The 19078-nt window shown below is 42.6% G+C and overlaps 1 protein-coding gene across 1 annotated transcript in view; it reads left to right on the top strand.

Moving 5' to 3' along the window:
- The window catches only part of GRHL2 (grainyhead like transcription factor 2), a 59539-nt gene that overhangs the window by 34518 nt on the left and 5943 nt on the right, over positions 1 to 19078 (top strand). Inside the window, exons 10-14 of the mRNA XM_009277171.1 lie at positions 3085 to 3172; positions 3260 to 3399; positions 5624 to 5655; positions 7146 to 7240; positions 13528 to 13613. Coding sequence (XP_009275446.1) covers positions 3085 to 3172; positions 3260 to 3399; positions 5624 to 5655; positions 7146 to 7240; positions 13528 to 13613 — 441 coding nt within the window. The remainder of the gene's footprint in view (positions 1 to 3084; positions 3173 to 3259; positions 3400 to 5623; positions 5656 to 7145; positions 7241 to 13527; positions 13614 to 19078) is intronic.

Raw genomic sequence — 19078 nt, 5'->3', positions numbered from 1 at the left:
CCGAGTCTGCGACTCGCCCTCTAGTGACAAAGACAGGGTTTGCTGCCTGTTTGGGAAAGGCTGTGAAGCTGAGACAATTATTGCCCACCTCTTTGTCATGATCAATTAAAAAAGTATTACAGGGTCATTAAAAAAAAAAACCAGCAAACATATAATAATTTTTATACATTTTAAAAATATGAATTGCACCATTATGCCCCAATCTGACAACCCCAAAGAGGAGCTGGTGAGAAAAGTGCCTGATTTATTACGATCATCTGGATCAGAGGAACTGCACAGCAAATTCCCCCTGCCTAAGTACTGAAATGTATCTTAGCTCGAAACGTGGAATTAAAAATGTTTCTGTGCCTGACAGTGTTCTTGCAAATGTTTTTTCTGCAGTGATGGTGCCTCTTTAGGACCAGTAGATGTGTTTGTATATTAACTTTGATAAATCATGGGTAGAGGTGTCCAGTTTTTAAGAAAAACATTTGCTGATAAATTAATGTCCTCCAGCTGAAACATAGCATAGCTGTTGTGGAAAGAGTATCCCTGAAGAAATAAAACTGCATTTAGCTAAGTGGTACATATTATATATATTTTCGTATTTACTCAGGCAGTTGCTTAAATGTAGTATTCATTTACATATAAACTAGAGAGCAACACCAGCTCAGATCCAGTGTGTACTTTGTGACATAAATGTATGGAGATAAAGGCTGCAAAGGTTGTAATTGTGTGCTTCCTCCCTATTCATTCTCCAATCTTTTGTCCCTGTTTATTTTCCAGTAGGCAATCTTCAAAGAAACTGTTACAGTACACATCTTGTTTTCTCAGTGCTAATTCTCTCTGCCCTTGCAGTCTTTTTATCATGTGCAGATCACTGATGCTGCATTATGATAAGAGAATATCATTTTTAGTCCTTAAGTAGGTTGTCAGAGCAACTTGCTACCGGGCCTATTTATATATTGCAAGATGCTTTAGCCACTGTGTATGAAGGACACATATGTGTCAGACGGCTCAGCTGTGGAAACTGTCCAGCAGAAGGGCTCTGGTATGCAAAAATCTTATTGTGGTCCATTGTCTCAGCACCTACAACAGTGATGTACATCATGTACGCTTGGCTGGCCCCTGCACTGTGCCATGTGGGATGCTCCTAGCTCAGAAGGGCTGGTAGGCAGTTTTGTGGGTATTGCAGTTGCCACATTTGTAAAGTGGCTGAGGCACAAATAAGCACCGGCGGGTGAGAATGGCTGCCCTGCTCAGAGATTGCCCGACCTCAGAGGACTTGGGGATGTCTTGCCTTGAATGACTGAAGACAAAGCTGTGAAGCTTTACCAAATTCATAGTTACAGAGAATATTGAAGAAAAATCAGCAAAACATATATTCTTTATTGTGTATAAAAGGCTGAGTCCTCCTCGGTTTCTGCTTTCCTGAGAGGAAACTTGAGCTTGCTGCCATGTACAAAATGACTTTCAAGGTTCATCCCGCTACCTGCGAGCAGCAGAGTGGCAGCACTGAGCGGCGGGTAGGGCTGTGGCTGCCTGTCAGAGCTGCTTTATGCAGCACAGGGCTCTCAGGGATGTGCCTTCTGCAGGGCAGTGGCTATGAGGCATAATTTTGCTCCTTTCTGCCAAAGAACAGGTGGCCTTTAAAGATACAAATGTACTCCTAGAAACAATTTTGATAAGGGCACGACTCTGAATCCCTTGGCTTCTGTGGTTGAGGTCAGTGACAACTGGATTGGGACCTGGCTCTGGAGGCAATGTTTCTGTTAGACACCTTCATGTTTTTTAAAGAGCTGTTTCTTCCTCCACCTCTCTTCAACCTCTGGAAATCTATTGATAGTTCACAGCCAGGAGTACATCTTTCCTTGCATTCTTTTCAAGCTTGGTTCATTGGCTCATGTGTGAATTTTGCCATCTTGAGTGGATATTTTTGGTTTTCCTTACCTCCCTCCCCCTCCCCCTTTCTTTTAAAGAAACTTCTAATTTTAATTTGGAAAAAATCTTTAATTTTGCATGCTGACTGTCTGGGAGCATATGGATCTTTAATACCCTTTACAACATGACTATTCATATTTATAAAGTAAATTAGGAGAACTTCAAAGGAGGTGTTGCTGCTTTTTATGTCAATAACAACTTCTATTTTCTAAACTTGTTGAGAGTGTATTTACATAACAGAAGCCTGCAACTTCCCAGGAGTTCCTGGGGCCTAATAGGGCAGTGCTACATTGCTTTCCAGTTTCTGGAGGGCTTCTCCCTGTTTGAAATGCCTGTATTTTTCTGTAAGAGCCCTTGCACTCTTGGCAAGCTGTCAGTTTAGCCTTCTTGCACTGGCAAATCTCAAAGGCCTCTACAAAGCTGGCCACAGTGGAGCAATGCCACCCCCAGACAAGGTGGGTGAAGGAGAGTTTAGGGAAAAGCTTAGCACAGACATGATCTAAGGTGATAGCAATCCTGCAGGTGTTCTACGTCAGTACATGTTAGATTGGACATGAGGAAAAATGTCTTTACTGAAAGAGTGGTTAACCATTGGAACAGGCTGCCCAGGGAGGTGGTTGAGTCACCATCCCTGGAAGTATTTAAAAGTCGTGTAGATGAGGTGCTTAGGGACATGGTTTAGTGGGCATGGTGGTGTTTGGATGACAGTTGGACTCAATGATCTTAGAGGTCTTTTCCAACCTTAATGAGTCTATGATTCTATATGCAAAGTATTTGGCCTGAGCACTCTGCCCCTCTGTCTATCACAGAGGCGCTGGGCTTGGGATGCCCTTTGTGCAAGCTGTGGTGGGAACAGCCCTGCTACAGGCTGCACTCTGCCTGAGCCGTCCATCCCATCTCCTCCAAGCCAGCATGTGGATATGTTCCTCTTGCTGTCTCCAGCCCTGGGGGCTGCTGGATGTGCCAGCCTGAGTTTCAGGCACAGGTGATTGATCTGAAGCTGGCACATTCCCAACAATTTGGACAGATTTATCTGTAATGGAATAACCAGTCTGTTTCAGCATTTCTGATGTGTCCGTTGCTGTAGATCCAGGTATCACAGGGTACGATGCTCACAGTGGTTCCTCTTTGGATAATATCTGTGGTTTGTCTTTTTTGCATCAGGGAGCGGAAAGGAAAATCCGAGACGAAGAGAGGAAGCAGAACAGGAAGAAAGGCAAAGGCCAGGCATCCCAAGCCTCGTGTAATAACTGTGAGTAAGACGGGCCTTTCTGGTCTGGGGCTAAGTCACACTTAACGTGCCTCCTCTCATAACCACATTGCTTTGTGATCTTCCTAGCAGCTGAAGGGAAGTTGAGTGCGCTCCCTCTGCAAAAAAAGAGTGATATCACCTTCTTCAAAACAATGGCTGACCTGGATTCCCAGCCAGTTCTCTTCATACCGGATGTTCACTTTGGAAACCTACAAAGAACTGGACAGGTAGGAAATGATAATGAGGCGAGCTGGTGCCCACCCGCTGTCTGGCCACGTGTGCTCCAAGGCAGGTTTTAGGAAAATAAATCACTGTTCCTGGGGGCTGCTTGTTTCAGCTCTCGTTTTGGTAAATGCAGCTCTTGGTGAGTCACTTAAAGAAGACCTTACAAGAGACAAAGTGCCTTTTCTAGTTCTGGGTGCAAAAAAGGAGTTTATACTTCATTAACAACTGACTAGTTTGTGTTTGTTATGGCTTTGCCATTCTCTTGCTAGGAAGAAAGAATGGAGCAAATAGTCAAGAATTTTGAAATAGAAGGTTGATTTGTGACTCAAAGAAAGTCAGGTTTTGAATGTGCTATTTGGCTTGATGAAATGAAGTGCCACCTTGTGGTAGCAGGGATCCCCCTGCTGTGACAACTGAAAACAAAGACCAAGCTTTTATACATGTGGGGAGGTCAAAAGTAGGCTCACTAAACACCACTGCCCATTTTCTGTTGGCATCACCTAGAGATCTGGGAATTCCTTGGAAGAAAATATTTTCACTCTACAAAGTAAAAATCTATCATGCTAATGTTAATATTCAGTATTGGCTTAGTGCAGAAGTCATGGGGTCATTATCACCAGTAAGTGTGAGGAAGTCTTTGCTGACTTGACTCTTTTAAGACCTGCTTTATTGCTTGTTGGAAAATTGCAAACCTGAATTGGAGGGTCAGCTCTGACAATTTTTTGAATATGAACTTGTTATTTATTAACATCTCAGGGAGTAGAATGAGACCTTTATGCATGTGTTTATAAAGACAAATAGTAGATGAGGAAAATTTATGTGCATCTTGCTGCAAAATATTAAAATAACGAATATTAAATGACACAGTGTTAGAATTGTCATTTATTTTAAAGCAGTGAGAATTGTGGTAGAGCAAAGCACAAAGAGCGCAGACATTGTAATCACAGCTGTCACTGACTTACTCTCCAAAATTGGAAAGACGCCCACGCACGTATCAGTGCTGGGTACCTTCTGTCTTCATGGCTTTCAAACCAGAATGTGGATTTGTCTCAAAACAGGAGAAGGCGGAAGCATTCCTTAGTATATGTAATCCTGTAAATTATTTTCTAAAATAACTGGAAGATACCCCAGTTTGCTAGCTCCTAGGCAATGTTCAGCTCTGTCTTTTACTGCTGTATAGGTTGTAGTATTGGCATTCTTGCTATCCTGAACTTTTCAATTGTTTTGTGTATTACTTAATATAAGAATGATTTATTATGACAATAATTTATTATTTATGAATGTTTTATTATGAAAGTGTAGCCACTTTCAGGTGCTGATCATAGAATGAGTTACAGACCTCAGCTTTGCACACACACCCACCTCTGAGCTATTTTCATTGTACAGGTTCAGAAGTGAAGGCTCCCCTTGAGAGCCGAGTGTGCTCTGAGTCTTGCCAGCACAAGTGCTGGAAACTGGCCCGAGATGCCTTGCTCTGCCCCAGCGGTACGTGGGGCTCCGGTGCTGTGCCTTTGCCCCACGCTTGCACAGTAACTCAGCAGCTGGAGTGCTGGTGCACTTGTTGGTGCGGACCCGCGGTGCAGGCATGTTGTGAGGAATTTGGCTGACTGTTCTGTAAAGCCTTTGACAACAAACTGTGATTTTATTTCTCCCCTGCTACTGTTAGCCGTAGTTGCTGCTGTTGTAAATTCGGTCCCAGTGACTGTGAGCTATGCTGATTTACACAAAACAATGGTCTGGACTTGCGCTTCTGCCCACAGTCTGTGCAAAAAAGTTCAGCTGTGCCATTAGTAATTGTATTTCCATTAGGACTGTAGATTAATGTTGGTCTTTATAGTTTAATTAGATTTTCAGACAGTATTAAATACATACAAAAGCTTGTGAGTGTTGTGGCTTAAATCGTATTAGGGGTAATTTAGGTGAGCAGTGATCTGATTTAGAGGATTGTAAAATAATTGGGAAAATGATACAAACCAGGGGAGAGGGCAATGTCTGTCAAAATGCTTTGATATATTTCCACTAGGTGATATTCAACAGCAGTTTTTCTAAGCCATGCTTTTTCCAGATCACAATTAGAACTAGAGATGTTTGTGTTTTATAGAAGGAAAAGGATTTTTAACAGATGAAAAACTGCAAACCACTTGTTGTCTTTTCTCCCTTTTGAAGTTATTCTGTTAAGCAGGTGTCTGAGTTTCGGGAATAATTGGTTTTTTTCCACCCTTCTAGGTTTACTATAATACAGATGATGAGAGAGAAGGGTAAGACATTTATTGTTTCACAAGCTTTGCAGTTAGTGGTACAAATTCATAGAAAGCAGGCACAAAACACGAAATCAGATAAAACTGATCCCCTTTCACCCCCTTCCCTCATATTCTCCCATCACTAACGGTAAGTGAATAATACGTAGAACTGGTAGAGGGAGGTTTATTTTATGGTAACTTTCTTTTCCTTTGTGTGAACTGGCTGCTTTTTATATCTATTTTTTATTACATTTCCAAGTAAAACAGTTTAAAGAGCCATAAGGTTCAATACAGGGACAGGACAATATATTTGATAACAAAATGTCTTTTATATATATAAGGGTTCTCAAATAATTTTAAAACCAGGAATTTTTTAATGAAGCACTGAACTTCACCCCGTTCCTGGAAGCTGTTTAGCAGCATACACATGTTTATGCGACAAATACAGGAACGGCAGAGAGAATGCCCAAGCGCCAGAAGAGAAAGGCAGAAAGAGAACGGGAGATCCTGGGAAGGGGGAAGGTTGGAAATGGGAGCACCCCCTGTCTGTCTTTGGAGGGACTGGAAGAATTGCAGAAAGTCCCTAAAATAGTTACAGATGTCATGAAATAAGGGCTTTAGTATGTGTGACTGAAGTTCGGCCAGTATTAACTGTAATGTGTGCAAGCCCCATACTTTTATAAGTTGCTTGAATCCCAAGTGAGCACCCTCAAATCTGAGAGTTTGAAGTAAGACAACTGCACTCACGTAGGCCTGCAAAAAGTGGCCTGTGGTAGGGAGTGGCCGGGCGCCTGCAGCTAACATTGACTTGAAAACATGAAGCCCTTTTTGTTTCTTTTATGAAGCTAATGTTCTTCATAAGGTTCACAGTGGAATTCAAGAAACAAAGGGGTTTATTGCATTAAGCACACTGGCTTCAGTTCTCTCCTCCAAGAGTAAAAGGAGGCACCGAGTCCTGCCAGAGCTATGCCGAGGGGAGGGGGCGGCCACAGTGCCTTGAGCCCTCAGCTTCCCTGGTGGAGTGCGTCGCTGCTTCGGGCTGGATCTGGCCCAGCATGTTTACTCCTTTTGAACTCGCTGGTTTGTCTGGTCTCAGATTTTAGAAATGTTGCCGCTGTTTCCTGAGGCCATCTCCTTGACCCTGAAGAGGAGGTGAATCAATGTGTAAATGTGGGTTCAGCTCCTTACTTAGCTGTTTGCTCCTCCCCATCCCCCTTCCCTCAATATTTAAACAGTTAACGGCCTTTGGGGTTTTCAAAATAGTATGTAACATAGGAGTGTATTTTCCTGTCACCTGTCCCAGCCAGTCAGTCTGGGCAATTTGAGAGGCCTGGAGAGTTCAGATAAGCATCAAAAGCTAAATCCTTGCAGTTTCTGGTCTGGTGCTACTTGAGTAGCTAGTGGGGTTTTTGCCAGAGTACAAAGTGAGTCACGACTGCTGCTGTTGTCTCCTCTCCTGCTGGGAGCACAGTTTTACTGTGACATGGTACCTGTTGTGTGTTTTCTAGTAGCAGTGTCCTGGTCAAAAGGATGTTCCGGCCTGTGGAGGAAGAGTTTGGTCCGTCCCCTTTGAAACAAATGAAAGAAGAAGGCCTGAAAAGAGGTAACAGTCAATTCTTAGCAGTTAAAAATAATGCTGTGGGACTCATGTCCTCAAGCTGGGAGGGCAGGTGTGGCTCAGACCAAGTCAGTTGTTTGATGCTAGTGCAAATGTGGGGTAGATGGGAGAAGAGATCATTACGCCTGCCAGTATACAAGGAGGCATTTTAACAAATGCTAGTAATGATTTAAAAGCAGAAAAGAAAAAAAAAAAAAGGACTGTGCTATCTCAAGAAGGGATCAGGACACAAGTGTATATAAAATATAAAAAAAGCTAGAAAGTTTCTTGATCCTTGGCCAAGCTACATAGTTCATAAATGTTCCAGTAGCAAATCTGTGGTTGTCTATTTTTAACTTTTGCTCATCTTTTCTGTTCTGGCTGGGATCACAAGCAAATATGCAAGATGCACTGGGTCAAATACAGAGACCTTACACAGGCAAGCTCCTGCTGACTGCAGAGCGAGATTAGCCTGAATAAAATCTCAGAAATTTCCTACCCAATTAGAAATATAAGGCATGGAGAGACATCTTCCAGCAGACCTAACTGAATTGTGTTTGTTTCCCTAAACTGTTTTTACTGCCCTGAATGAATATTATTACAGTTGCATTTCGTATGCTATACCAGTCCAACTCCTGTTTTCCAGTCTGCTACAGTGAAGCTTAAGTTGAGTAATATTGAAGCAATGGTTTAGGTGGAGCTGTTAAACTTTGCACTGAAGGTAAGGATGAGCAGATGCTGGTTTTGTCCACAAAATCTGCTTTGTGTACAGTCACTTCCAGTGCAGTGCTATAGGTGATAACTTCCTACACTGTCACAGTTAGACACCCTGGAGAATATTTGCCATTCCTTCAGTCTCATGAGTTCTGTCATGTAAGTTTATTGGAGGCTCCGGGGGTTTGACCAACTTATATAACTCAAACTTGCAAATGTTTTGAGGTTCACCCATCAGTTTGTGACACAACAAAGCAACAAGGTACAGAAGTGAGCTCACTTGTTCTTAGTTGCACCATTTGTAAGACTCATTTGAGCTTTATAGAAACAACTTCCCATGAGCCTGCATTTGCAAAGTTTCTCTGTTGGTTAGGGTGGTGTGCTTGAACCAGGAGAAGCATACAAGATTACAGGATGGAGACTGATATCTTCCTGGAATAAATGTGAACATGTTTTAATTAAATCTTCAATTAATTATGTGAGGTCAGCACTGACCACAGACTTGCATCTGATTGACTCAAGGCCTTGACCAAATTCACATTACCAGGGCTCCATCAAGCAGAAGGGGACAGACACAAGGGGTACATAAAGAACTGTCATTTCCTGCAATTTCACCTGGGTTTCCCAGCTGGAAGCCTGGAGAGTTGCCTGCAAGGAGGTATTGGTTTGCTTTGATTATTCCTGTCCTTTGCTGTGGTAAGTTGTTTTAATATCGTCCAGGACTTGCAACCATTTCAAGGGGAAGATTTGAAAGAAGAAAAAATGTTTTTCAACTGGTGGCAAAACTATGTTAAATAATTAAATCCAGGAGAGACATGGAACCAGAGAAGCTGGAAGATGTTCTCTTCACATCCCCTTCCTGTTCAGTGTTTCTCGCAACTTGGACTGTGCTGGCTGGAGGCCAAGGCTCTTCCAGCGTGGCCTTTGCTCTGGTGAACTTCCTGCCGTCAGGAACCCTGCATCTGGGATTGTGCTGATGGAGCGCAGCTCAGCTGAATCTGCCCATTTGACAATACCGTCTTTGCCACAGGAGTCACCGGGTATTAAAATGTTCTGCTGTTTTTCCCAGGCTTAGCCATACTAGAAGCTTTTTTTCTCCCAGATTTATTTGGTACAGCAGAATCAGTAACTCCTAGAGAGCAGGTATAGATGGGGCGCTGGTGTAATGTTTGAGAGAGAGCAGGTCTGATATGTGAAAATATGCATTAAAAGCAATGTAATCCCAAGGTGGCTCATTATCACAGCAGTGCAGGTAAGTAGCACCCAGTGAGGGGTCCAAGCCCACCTGAAGAACTGAAGTGACAGTGTGTGGCCTCACCTCTGCCTGATGGACCTAATTGTAATACTGTCTGGTGGAAGCAAAAGTATTAAGGGGCAGCCTTCAAGAGAACAGGTCTGAAGGGGTTTGCAAACCATTGGTAAAACAAGGTTCATATTCTCACACAGGTAGCTGCGTCTTTGTGAGTTATTCTTTCATCTTCTTGACCTCTAAGGGAGGTACAAGTGCCCAACACAGAAATGTAAAGTATGTTAATCTGTACCAAGTGTGCAGCGCAGCTAGTTACTTGGCTAGACTTGTGGCCTTTTCCTGTTTGGAGTTCTCAGTAGTAAGAGTTTTCAAATCACTTTCCCTTTCAGATTTCATAGGGAGTTTCCCGTTAATTATAAATGCAGCAGCTGTGTTACAGATCAGGGAGATTTCCAGTCCTGTAGTTCTCAGCTTGAAGAAAGTAATATTTTTGTCTAGCTTTTGTCTCTCAGGAAAGTCGTGTTAAACTACTCTGAAACATTTTGGATTCATAACAATCAGGGTTTTGTGAACCGTCCCTGTGGAGGACAGCATTCACTCTGTCACCTAGGGAAGTTGTGCCTGGGCAATTAGTGAAACCTCCAAAAGTGGTAAAGGAAAGCCAGGTCACAGCTACCAGCCCTACTTTCCTTGACTGAAATGTGCCACATCTCCATCCAGAGACTGCTTTACAAAGACTGTAGTCATTGTTCATAGGGTGTCAATCGGAGCATTGTTAATGCCTGGGTTCAGACCTTCGTAGTGACCGAAGTCTTACTGCCTCATCATGTCCTTAGTTTCATTTTTGCCACATGTCTGTTGCTTGTCTTCTGCCTTGGCAGATTTGCCAATGGAGAGCCAAGCTGTTAACACTTTTAAAAGAGGTATCTAACATTGTCCCTCTGCATTCACACTTAAATCCTCAGTTCAGTGTTGTTAATGCCTGGGTTCAGACCTTCGTAGTGACCGAAGTCTTACTGCCTCATCATGTCCTTAGTTTCATTTTTGCCACATGTCTGTTGCTTGTCTTCTGCCTTGGCAGATTTGCCAATGGAGAGCCAAGCTGTTAACACTTTTAAAAGAGGTATCTAACATTGTCCCTCTGCATTCACACTTAAATCCTCAGTTCAGTGGCCTGGCTTCCAAAAATCTCCCACATGTAACAGCCTCCCTTGCCTTCAGCAAAGGCTGGTTGCCACTCTTGTGAATCATGAATCAGGGCTATTTCTTAAGTAACTAAAGATAAATTTATCATCCCCATCTTTTGCAATTCTTTTTAACATTTAAAGAGCATTAAGGATTACAGCGGGTTTCAATGCTGGTAAGAAGGTTAAGAACTGAGGCCAAGTAATGTAGAGGTCAGACAAATTTGAATTTCTCTTTTATCTTTCAGTCAAAAATAGCTCATTGCCTGATATGAGATTTCCCCCCCCCCAGCCCCAAATATTGCAACCTGTACTATTAAAGTGAGCCTGTCTAGATACCATGAACGTGGTGACAGTAGGATCAGAGGGCATAAGTATGAGTTGTGTCACATCGTCACAGTCACGGTTTGGCATTCAGTGGCAGTGCTGCTGAGCCCAATGGAGCCTTTGCAGCCCCTTTCCCTCCGCCCTGGCTGTGCCTCCTGCTGCGGGCCAGCCAGCCTCCTCCCCGTGGTTATGCCAGCACGAAGGCTTGTGGGGCTGCATTGTACACTGAAGCAGGGACCTGATCTGTCTGATGGCCTGGCTTCCAAATATCTCTCAGATGTAACAGCCTCCCTTGCCTTCAGCAAAGGCTGGTTGCCACTCTGCAATTTTGTGAATCAGGGCTATTTCTTAAGTAACTAAAGATAAATTTATCATCCCTATCTTTTGCAATTCTTTTTAACATTTAAAGAGCATTAAGGATTACAGCGGGTTTCAATGCTGGTAAGAAGGTTAAGAACTGAGGCCAAGTAATGTAGAGGTCAGACAAATTTGAATTTCTCTTTTATCTTTCAGTCAAAAATAGCTCATTGCCTGATATGAGATTTCCCCCCCCCCAGCCCCAAATATTGCAACCTGTACTATTAAAGTGAGCCTGTCTAGATACCATGAACGTGGTGACAGTAGGATCAGAGGGCATAAGTATGAGTTGTGTCACATCGTCACAGTCACGGTTTGGCATTCAGTGGCAGTGCTGCTGAGCCCAATGGAGCCTTTGCAGCCCCTTTCCCTCCGCCCTGGCTGTGCCTCCTGCTGCGGGCCAGCCAGCCTCCTCCCCGTGGTTATGCCAGCACGAAGGCTTGTGGGGCTGCATTGTACACTGAAGCAGGGACCTGATCTGTCTGAAGAACAACTCAGAAAAAAGGGTTGTTTTTTCACTCACATCTGCTGTTTGAGAGAGTTTATCATCCAGGAAAATTCATTGAGACGGGCCAGAGTAACAGAGCACAAGGGCAGGGATGAGACAGGGGCTTCTTAAGGCATTACTGTCACCAGAAGTCATTTATGGAAAAGTGCCCTAGTGAATCAAAGCCAGGATTTTCACACCTGTTGGGGGAAAGAAAAATCCAACAACCCCCCATATGTTTACTAATCTTGGCTCTCTGTGTGTATAATAGTGATTCAAGTTCTCCGTTATCCTTGTAATGGATCCTTCATTCAGCATAACGTTGCCTGACACGCCAAGCACAACAGAGAGATTTAAAGCTCAGCGCTTGGGTTGTATAATGTCCCCAACTTTAACTTTGGACTGAGTGACTTTTTTGCTCCTTTCAGATACGTTTGTCATTATTAAGGCTGGCAGAGGTCCAGATGTTTGAAAAGCCAGGAGTTACAGGACAGCCCCCTAGTCACAAGAAAAGAATTACTGAATTAATAAAAGTGTTAGTACAGGTAAAATTAGCACTTAGAGCGAGTGCTTGCTCATGCAAGTAAACATATCAGACCCAATAAAATTTAACTACTGATGTGGATTTTTTTTGTTCTCTTATATTCTGACAGTTACTTAGGTTGTGACCCAAAGTTATCTCAGCTTCTAAGTCCTTTAAAAGGACACTCTCAGGCAGGTCCCAAAGAATTACCAAAACGTAGGTGAAAATGATGTGGTTCTGCGTGCCTATGGTAACAGTTTTGTGGCTCATACTTCTGAATTAAGGATGCAAAAAACCACCATTGTCCTGCACGTCTGGTTTGTAGACCAAGATGTGACTGATCTGCCCATGTTTCAAATCTTTTTTCAATAATTTCAAAACCTGGGAAAAGAAGCTACAATTCTCTGCAAATGGGCCTGAGTCCACCCTGCTACAGCCTTGACCTGAGAATTAGCTTCCAAACAATTGCTTCTGTATGAAAAATACCATCAACTCTGTTGGTTCGTCTGCAAGTCATCTATGGAGTTACCTGATGAAGATATCTTTTGGACCACAAGGATTAGCAGTTTCAAAAGATATCTTTTTCTGTCTACCACAAAAAAAAAAAAAGATGATTACCAATGTAGTTTGTCACACAGACATAAAATACCTAACAGTGCATGCGTATTTGTACCTAATGTGCAGCACTGCTATTTGAAAAAGCAGTTTATTTAGGGAACAAAATAAATTGTAGAACATCTTATTTAACCTGCTACTTTATCAGTCATGTGAGATTACGCCTAAAACACTTCTCTAGTGTTTATGTTTATTTGCTTTGTAGCTGTCTGCTTTGCTTTTGCCATGTAACAGCAAGTTTCCTCCTTTTACCTGTACAGGTCAGAGCGGGGACAACAAGAGCTAGAGAGGGCAGGGCACTGCGCCTGTGAACCACTAAGACCTGGCAGGACATCTGAGGGAGGAAAAGGAGATTTTCAGGAGTACAAATGGCGTTCGTTGATTTTGCTCTTAAAGGCTCAGCTAAAGGCAAACCAGACTTGCCTTTTCTGAATGTCCTTTCCCAGCCTTTTGGATGAAGCCTGGAGAGGTGCAAGCTGAGACACAGGTTTAGGAAGACCTGGCTTGTGTGTTTTGTCCTATGACCCAGGGACAGGGCCCCAGTGCTTTTTAGCTTCTCTTATTTCAGTAAATGGAAGTTTAAATTCTTGAAGATACAGATTCCTCACATTAAATTAAATTTGCTGAATTCTCTTTGTGTGTTTTCAAAGCAACTATGATGTGTCTTCCATGTTTAGATCACTGATGATATAAGAGTACTTTTTTTTAAGTGCAAACCATCTTCAGCACTTCATTTTATCTGTCATGGATTAATATTTGTTTTTCTACTCTGTGTGGAGTGTTTCATCTGTTCAATTGACTGAACCTGCTCCAAGTTTGACTTTTTTTCTGTTTCAGTGCTTTTGTATGTGAGGAAGGAGACAGATGAGGTGTTTGATGCTTTGATGCTGAAATCACCCACAGTAAAGGGGCTAATGGAAGCGGTAAGTATCCGATGTCCTCACATTGTTTGTCTTTCTTGGCAAGAAAATCTTGAGGCTTTCAGTGTATATTGAGATAAAACATAATGTAAAGATGAAGTTATTCTCAAATACCTTTAAAGCATTTCATAAAGGCTTTCTGGAGCACACCTCTGAAATGCTGGCATGTTCCAAATTCAGTGCTGTCAGCAGGTTGCTGGGATTAAATAGTGTCACAGAGCTGATTTATTGGAGACCTGAGCCTTGAGGAATGGCGGTAATTAACCAGTGTCAGGGAAGCAGAGAAGTGCAGGCTCCATTTTCTGAAATGCTTCTTTCTGAACTGATTATTCAGAGCCTGTTGAATCTTCTGTAATGCCCATCGGTGTGTTCACAGCCATCTTTTAAAGAAGAGGCCCAAGGATGCACTGTTTCTATGTGAATTTCATATGGCTTTTGTGCAATTGCTGTTCCAGCATATGAGAGGCAGTTGCTGAGCCAATGCAGACTAGTCATTCATACTTCCTGTCTCAAATTCCTTTCTTAGCCCTCACTCCCAGAGTGACCTACCTACCGGCCTGCCTCTTTGCTGCTCCTTTGACTTGAGTTTTCACTTGTTACCTGTTAGCTGTGATCATGAGTGGCTATTTCCACATTTAATCCTGTGTATATGAGCTGATGGCTGGTAGATGTGTGCAATTTGGTGAGGGAAGAGTTATGAAGCAACCACGTGTCTCACTGCTTTGGTGGGCAAGTAATGTGAGATTGACATGTGGGACGCTGATTTGATTTCCAGCCTTGGTTACATGTAGGAGGGAAGATGGGAATGGATGAAAGTGTCCCTAGAGAGCTCAGCTGAGTGCTAGAAGTGTGTATATTCATACTCTCATAAAACTGTCACAGTGTCTTGTTGCATGTACCAGAGACTTCAAATGCAGTGAAGATTGAGTTATTTGGTCAATATTTGGCCAGTAGCAGAAGGCAAAAAAAGATTTGTGGGTTAGTGAAGTTGTTTAAAGCACCTATTCAGATCAGGGTATCTCTGAGGAGAGTCAGCTGCATTCTAAGGATGTCCTAAGTGTGCTTTCGCCGATACTGTTTGTTACCTGTGAGCGCAGCTCAGTTGTTAGGCATAACACACATGTATAATAAAAGCCAGGTTTCGCTTGAAGAGGCTGCAGTTTGATTCTTGATAAGCTGTAACACGATTTCATCTTGTCTTTGTATGGAAGTTAAAAGTGTGTCATAATCCTTCTATAACCTTTCAATCTAACATGAATATTTTATCTCCAGTAGTCTGTGCCTCTCTATGCCTGTTCTCCAGCCACCGTGTAACATAAAAACAAAGCTAGTGCAGAAGCAGGAAAGGTTTCTGCATACCTCTGTTAGCACAGCTGCTGACTCAGTGGCATGTTTTCGGCACCAGAGAAATGTGATCTGTTGTAAAATGTCCCAGTTCACTGGAAGGAACACATTCAGAAAATTTTAATTCTCTTTGGTAGGATATTGTGGATAAATCAATGCCAAAAAGCTGTCAAACTGCATATTCTTAAATACTCTCTCTACAGTCGTTTCAGCAAATCATGTAATTTTGTAACTGTGCACATCCTAAACGCTCAATTCTAAACTCAGTACTAAGAAACTGAGGCTCTGAATATCATAAGAGCCCCAGATCTGAAAGACAGCACCAATGATCCTGAATCATACCCTCCTTCTCTGTTTATGGATTTTACTTTTTTTTTTGGTTAACCACTCTTTCTGGTCTGTGGCTTTCTCCTAATTTTCCATGATTAATGATATTGTTTTCTCAGATACTATGTTTATTTTATTCTCTCGTATACCCCCATTCCAAATGAACAATTAGATTCCTTCTCAGATTTCTTTCTTCTGGCAAATATCTAGAGGTCTTATGTTTCAGAGATACAGTACATCTCAGAAAGTGATGCAAATGTTTGGTTTTTAAGATGTTGCATCCTACACTAGTAAGTCTTGATCAGCAGAAAATAGTGAAACAATTGCCCATCACAAAACTTCACACATATGTGGTGACTGACCAGCTCTAAATCCTACTCTCAGCCTGATCCAAAGTCAGGTTAACTCTGTGGATCTCAGTAGGTACCCAGTCTTACATTGTGCAGAATCACATATTTATTCAAATTACAGAAGGCGATCTAAATTGGGATATTCAAGCATCTCCCGAAGTCTTTCTAAAATTAAAAGCTAACAGCTGAGCTCAATAGAACTTGCTTAGACCAAAGTTTATTAGATACCTGTCTATGAATGTATCCTTCCAACCAATGTAGGGCAACAGACTGGACCATTCCATAGAAATAAGTTGGCAAAGATGTTTTCCTATGTGCCTCGATCAGCCCAGATGTTGCCCTTTCTGTCTTCCTGACTTCAGCAGAGAAAGCATTTCTGGTGGCTCGTGCAATCAGATATGTTCTACAGACAAACTTGCCATGCCAGGGGACTGCAGTCCCCCAAAGGGACACCCAGACTGCTATTTCAGTGCCACTCTGAAGGCTGTCCCACTGCTTCAGGCATCCTAAGGGAAAGAAAGAATTCTCTGCTCAGAAGATTGGAAAATGGACAATGGAGATGACAAAGGAAAATATTCCTCCAAATAAAGATATCTTTTTAAAATTTATTGTACCCTGCTTGGGGTCAGGTGAGAAATCCTGTCATTTTATATGGAAGTTGGCAGTAGTGGTGTTCCCCCTGAGTTGGCAACAAACGTGTTTCAGAAGAGGGTGTTAAGTGAGATGCTCTAGCAGATGCTAGCTCTCTGCTTTCTTGGATTCTGCAGCAGGACTTAGCACATTTGCACTGGAGACTTGTTTTCTGAGTCTGTGAGGGGGAGGCTCTCCCATACCCCCACTTTGAGCCTTGCTTCCACAGCTCGCCATTTGGTATAATTGGTTGAATCCTTAGGGGTTCCTGAGAAATGTGCTTATTCAGTCAGCTGGAAGTCTTTCGCAAAGCTCACTAATCCCTGCATGTTATATAAATCCTACACCTGTTATAGGCAGTGTGACAGGCAAGGCTTTCTCAACCCTACCACTCATAGCTTATGTAGGAAGTGGTGTCCCAGAGTCCCAAACCACTGTGAGCAACATTTGGAATGCGCGAGTGTTAGGTATCCCAAATATCCTAGGGAAGTTTTATGCTGGAATGTGCAGAATGCTGTATATTAGCTGCTATTAAACCTCCTTGGCACAGGAATGTTTCTCCCTGCTTGTTTATTTGCATGGAGTCAGTGAAAAGTGTCTTCAAGTACTGATCTTTACAATATCACTAGGCTTCAGAGTTAACAACCCAGAGAGGACGATACATCATTTCCTCATGTTCGCACAGTTGTGACGTTTTCGGCAGTTTCAGGTTGCAGTTTTTCTCTGATGTCTGTTACGAAGCATTTTTTCAACAATCTGATGAAATGGAGCCATTTTTATTATTGCTTACATGAAAGCTTAAATTTAGGGGTACAAGAAAACCACAGATACAAAAGTTCAGCACCAGATTGCTTATCTGATGTCATTCTATTCATGGTAAGCAAAGCTAGAGGGTAAGAAAGAATAAAAGGAGAACATGAAAGTTTCTCTGAGAACTTCTCCAAGACAGTCAAGATTTGCCTTCACAGTGTAGCACCTGGGTACCCCAGAGGACTCGCCGGCCTCAGGTCAGGCAGCTGCCCTCCATGGGCAGCACAGGATGAGGCATCGAAGGAAGGGAGACTTGGAAAGATGGTGGTAGACAGGGGTAGAGTGTGAGTGAGGGGCAAGGTGTGGGGGTACCTACACAAGTACTTCTGGCCAGAGGTAGGTGATTCCTTCTACTGGGGATCCTGCCCATGGATCCTCCCTTGGATTTATGTGCATAGGCTGGGTCAGGCATTCACGAAGGCTAGGTGAACAGCCTGTCCTGTCTGTCATGCAGAGTAGCTGGCATAGGTTAGGACATACCACACAGGGGTATGGCAAACCCTCGGTTCGAATCACCCTTGTTCTGCCCTGTTTGGAGCAAAGACTTGAACTTGCTCCAGATAAACTGAGTATGTTATGGAACTTCTTTGTAGGATGCATTTCCACCCTGTGCATGTGGTTAAATAGCTTTTCCATAGGCTACGCAGAGCCTTTTGCATAAGCTACGTAGAGCTCAGAGGGAAAAAGATTGGTCTTATAGTCCGATAGTGAGGATGCTTGTGTGAGATATAAGACAAGTGGGGTGAAGCCCCTCTTCTCATACATGTACAAAGTGGACTGCTCCCCACAGCAGGGAGAGTGTGACCGTACAGCATATGAGCTTGTGCAGCCTTGATGCTGAATTAGGCCTCTCCCAAGGCAGGTGAGAACATGGAACCAGGACTACCATCAGTATCTCCAGGACCATATCCAAAAGGGCAGTGAAACACGCTGGTGCGAGTAAAACTGAAGGAGCAAATACAACCCACAATTTAATTTGTATTTTGTTCTCTGCTAGGTGCAAAACTTAGGGAGTGGATGGGTCTAGTGTACCTTATCAGTTACTCCTTATTTACATCCTCCCCTTTCTGTTAGCCACAGATGTACACTCTGGTCAGAGGAAACTGCAGTGTAAAAGAAGCTTTATTTGTTCTTCAAAATCTTGGAGTTACGCTATACTTTTTAAGTATAAAATTGTATCTTAGGTAAGATGACAATTATACGAGTATAGGTGATGTAGGCAAGTATAGGCTAATTAATTCTCTCTCTCAGAGAATCCTGGCTCTCTGTACAGGAGCCGTGCTTGGGGTTCAACCTGTGGCTGTTTGAATCTGTCCTTGGTGCTGAGTTTATCCATTGCTTTCTTTCCATTTTCTATTTCATGATAATTGCTTTAATTTGCTTCTCTAAAATATCACTTTTTCTCAATGTAAGTCTGAACGCAAACACAAAGAAAGGATTTTACAGTGACTGATGTTTGGCAATCTTAAATGGATTTTTAATTGTGCATTTCAGTTCTCTAATGCAGGAGATAAATAGTCAGCTATTTAGCTGCAACTTCATTTCACCTGGGAAGAGCAGGAAACTTACTTTGGTTGGCAGTAAAGTACGACAGAACATTAATCACTGACAAAAAGTCATTTTTCTGTAATTATTTTGCCTTTTGGGACAATCCTCTTCTAAAGTATGAGCTGTGAGACCTGTTCCCTCAAAGAAGAGTCATAGTTGTCATAGGCTTGCCAAGAGCAGGAAACTTACTTTGGTTGGCAGTAAAGTACGACAGAACATTAATCACTGACAAAAAGTCATTTTTCTGTAATTATTTTGCCTTTTGGGACAATCCTCTTCTAAAGTATGAGCTGTGAGACCTGTTCCCTCAAAGAAGAGTCATAGTTGTCATAGGCTTGCCAATGCCAATGTGACGCTCATCTACAAGAAGGGCCGGAAGGAGGATCTGGGGAACTACAGATCTCGTTAGGTCGTGCAGAGAAGAAATGAGAAAGGCAAAAGCCCAGCTAGAACGCAATC

This window comes from Aptenodytes forsteri, unplaced genomic scaffold (genome assembly GCF_000699145.1).
Source record: "Aptenodytes forsteri isolate BGI_AS27 unplaced genomic scaffold, ASM69914v1 Scaffold145, whole genome shotgun sequence".
In the NCBI taxonomy this organism is placed as follows: Eukaryota; Metazoa; Chordata; class Aves; order Sphenisciformes; family Spheniscidae; genus Aptenodytes; species Aptenodytes forsteri.
Note: the sequence above shows the minus strand (reverse complement) of the source record. Positions and strands in the feature narration are given on the sequence as shown.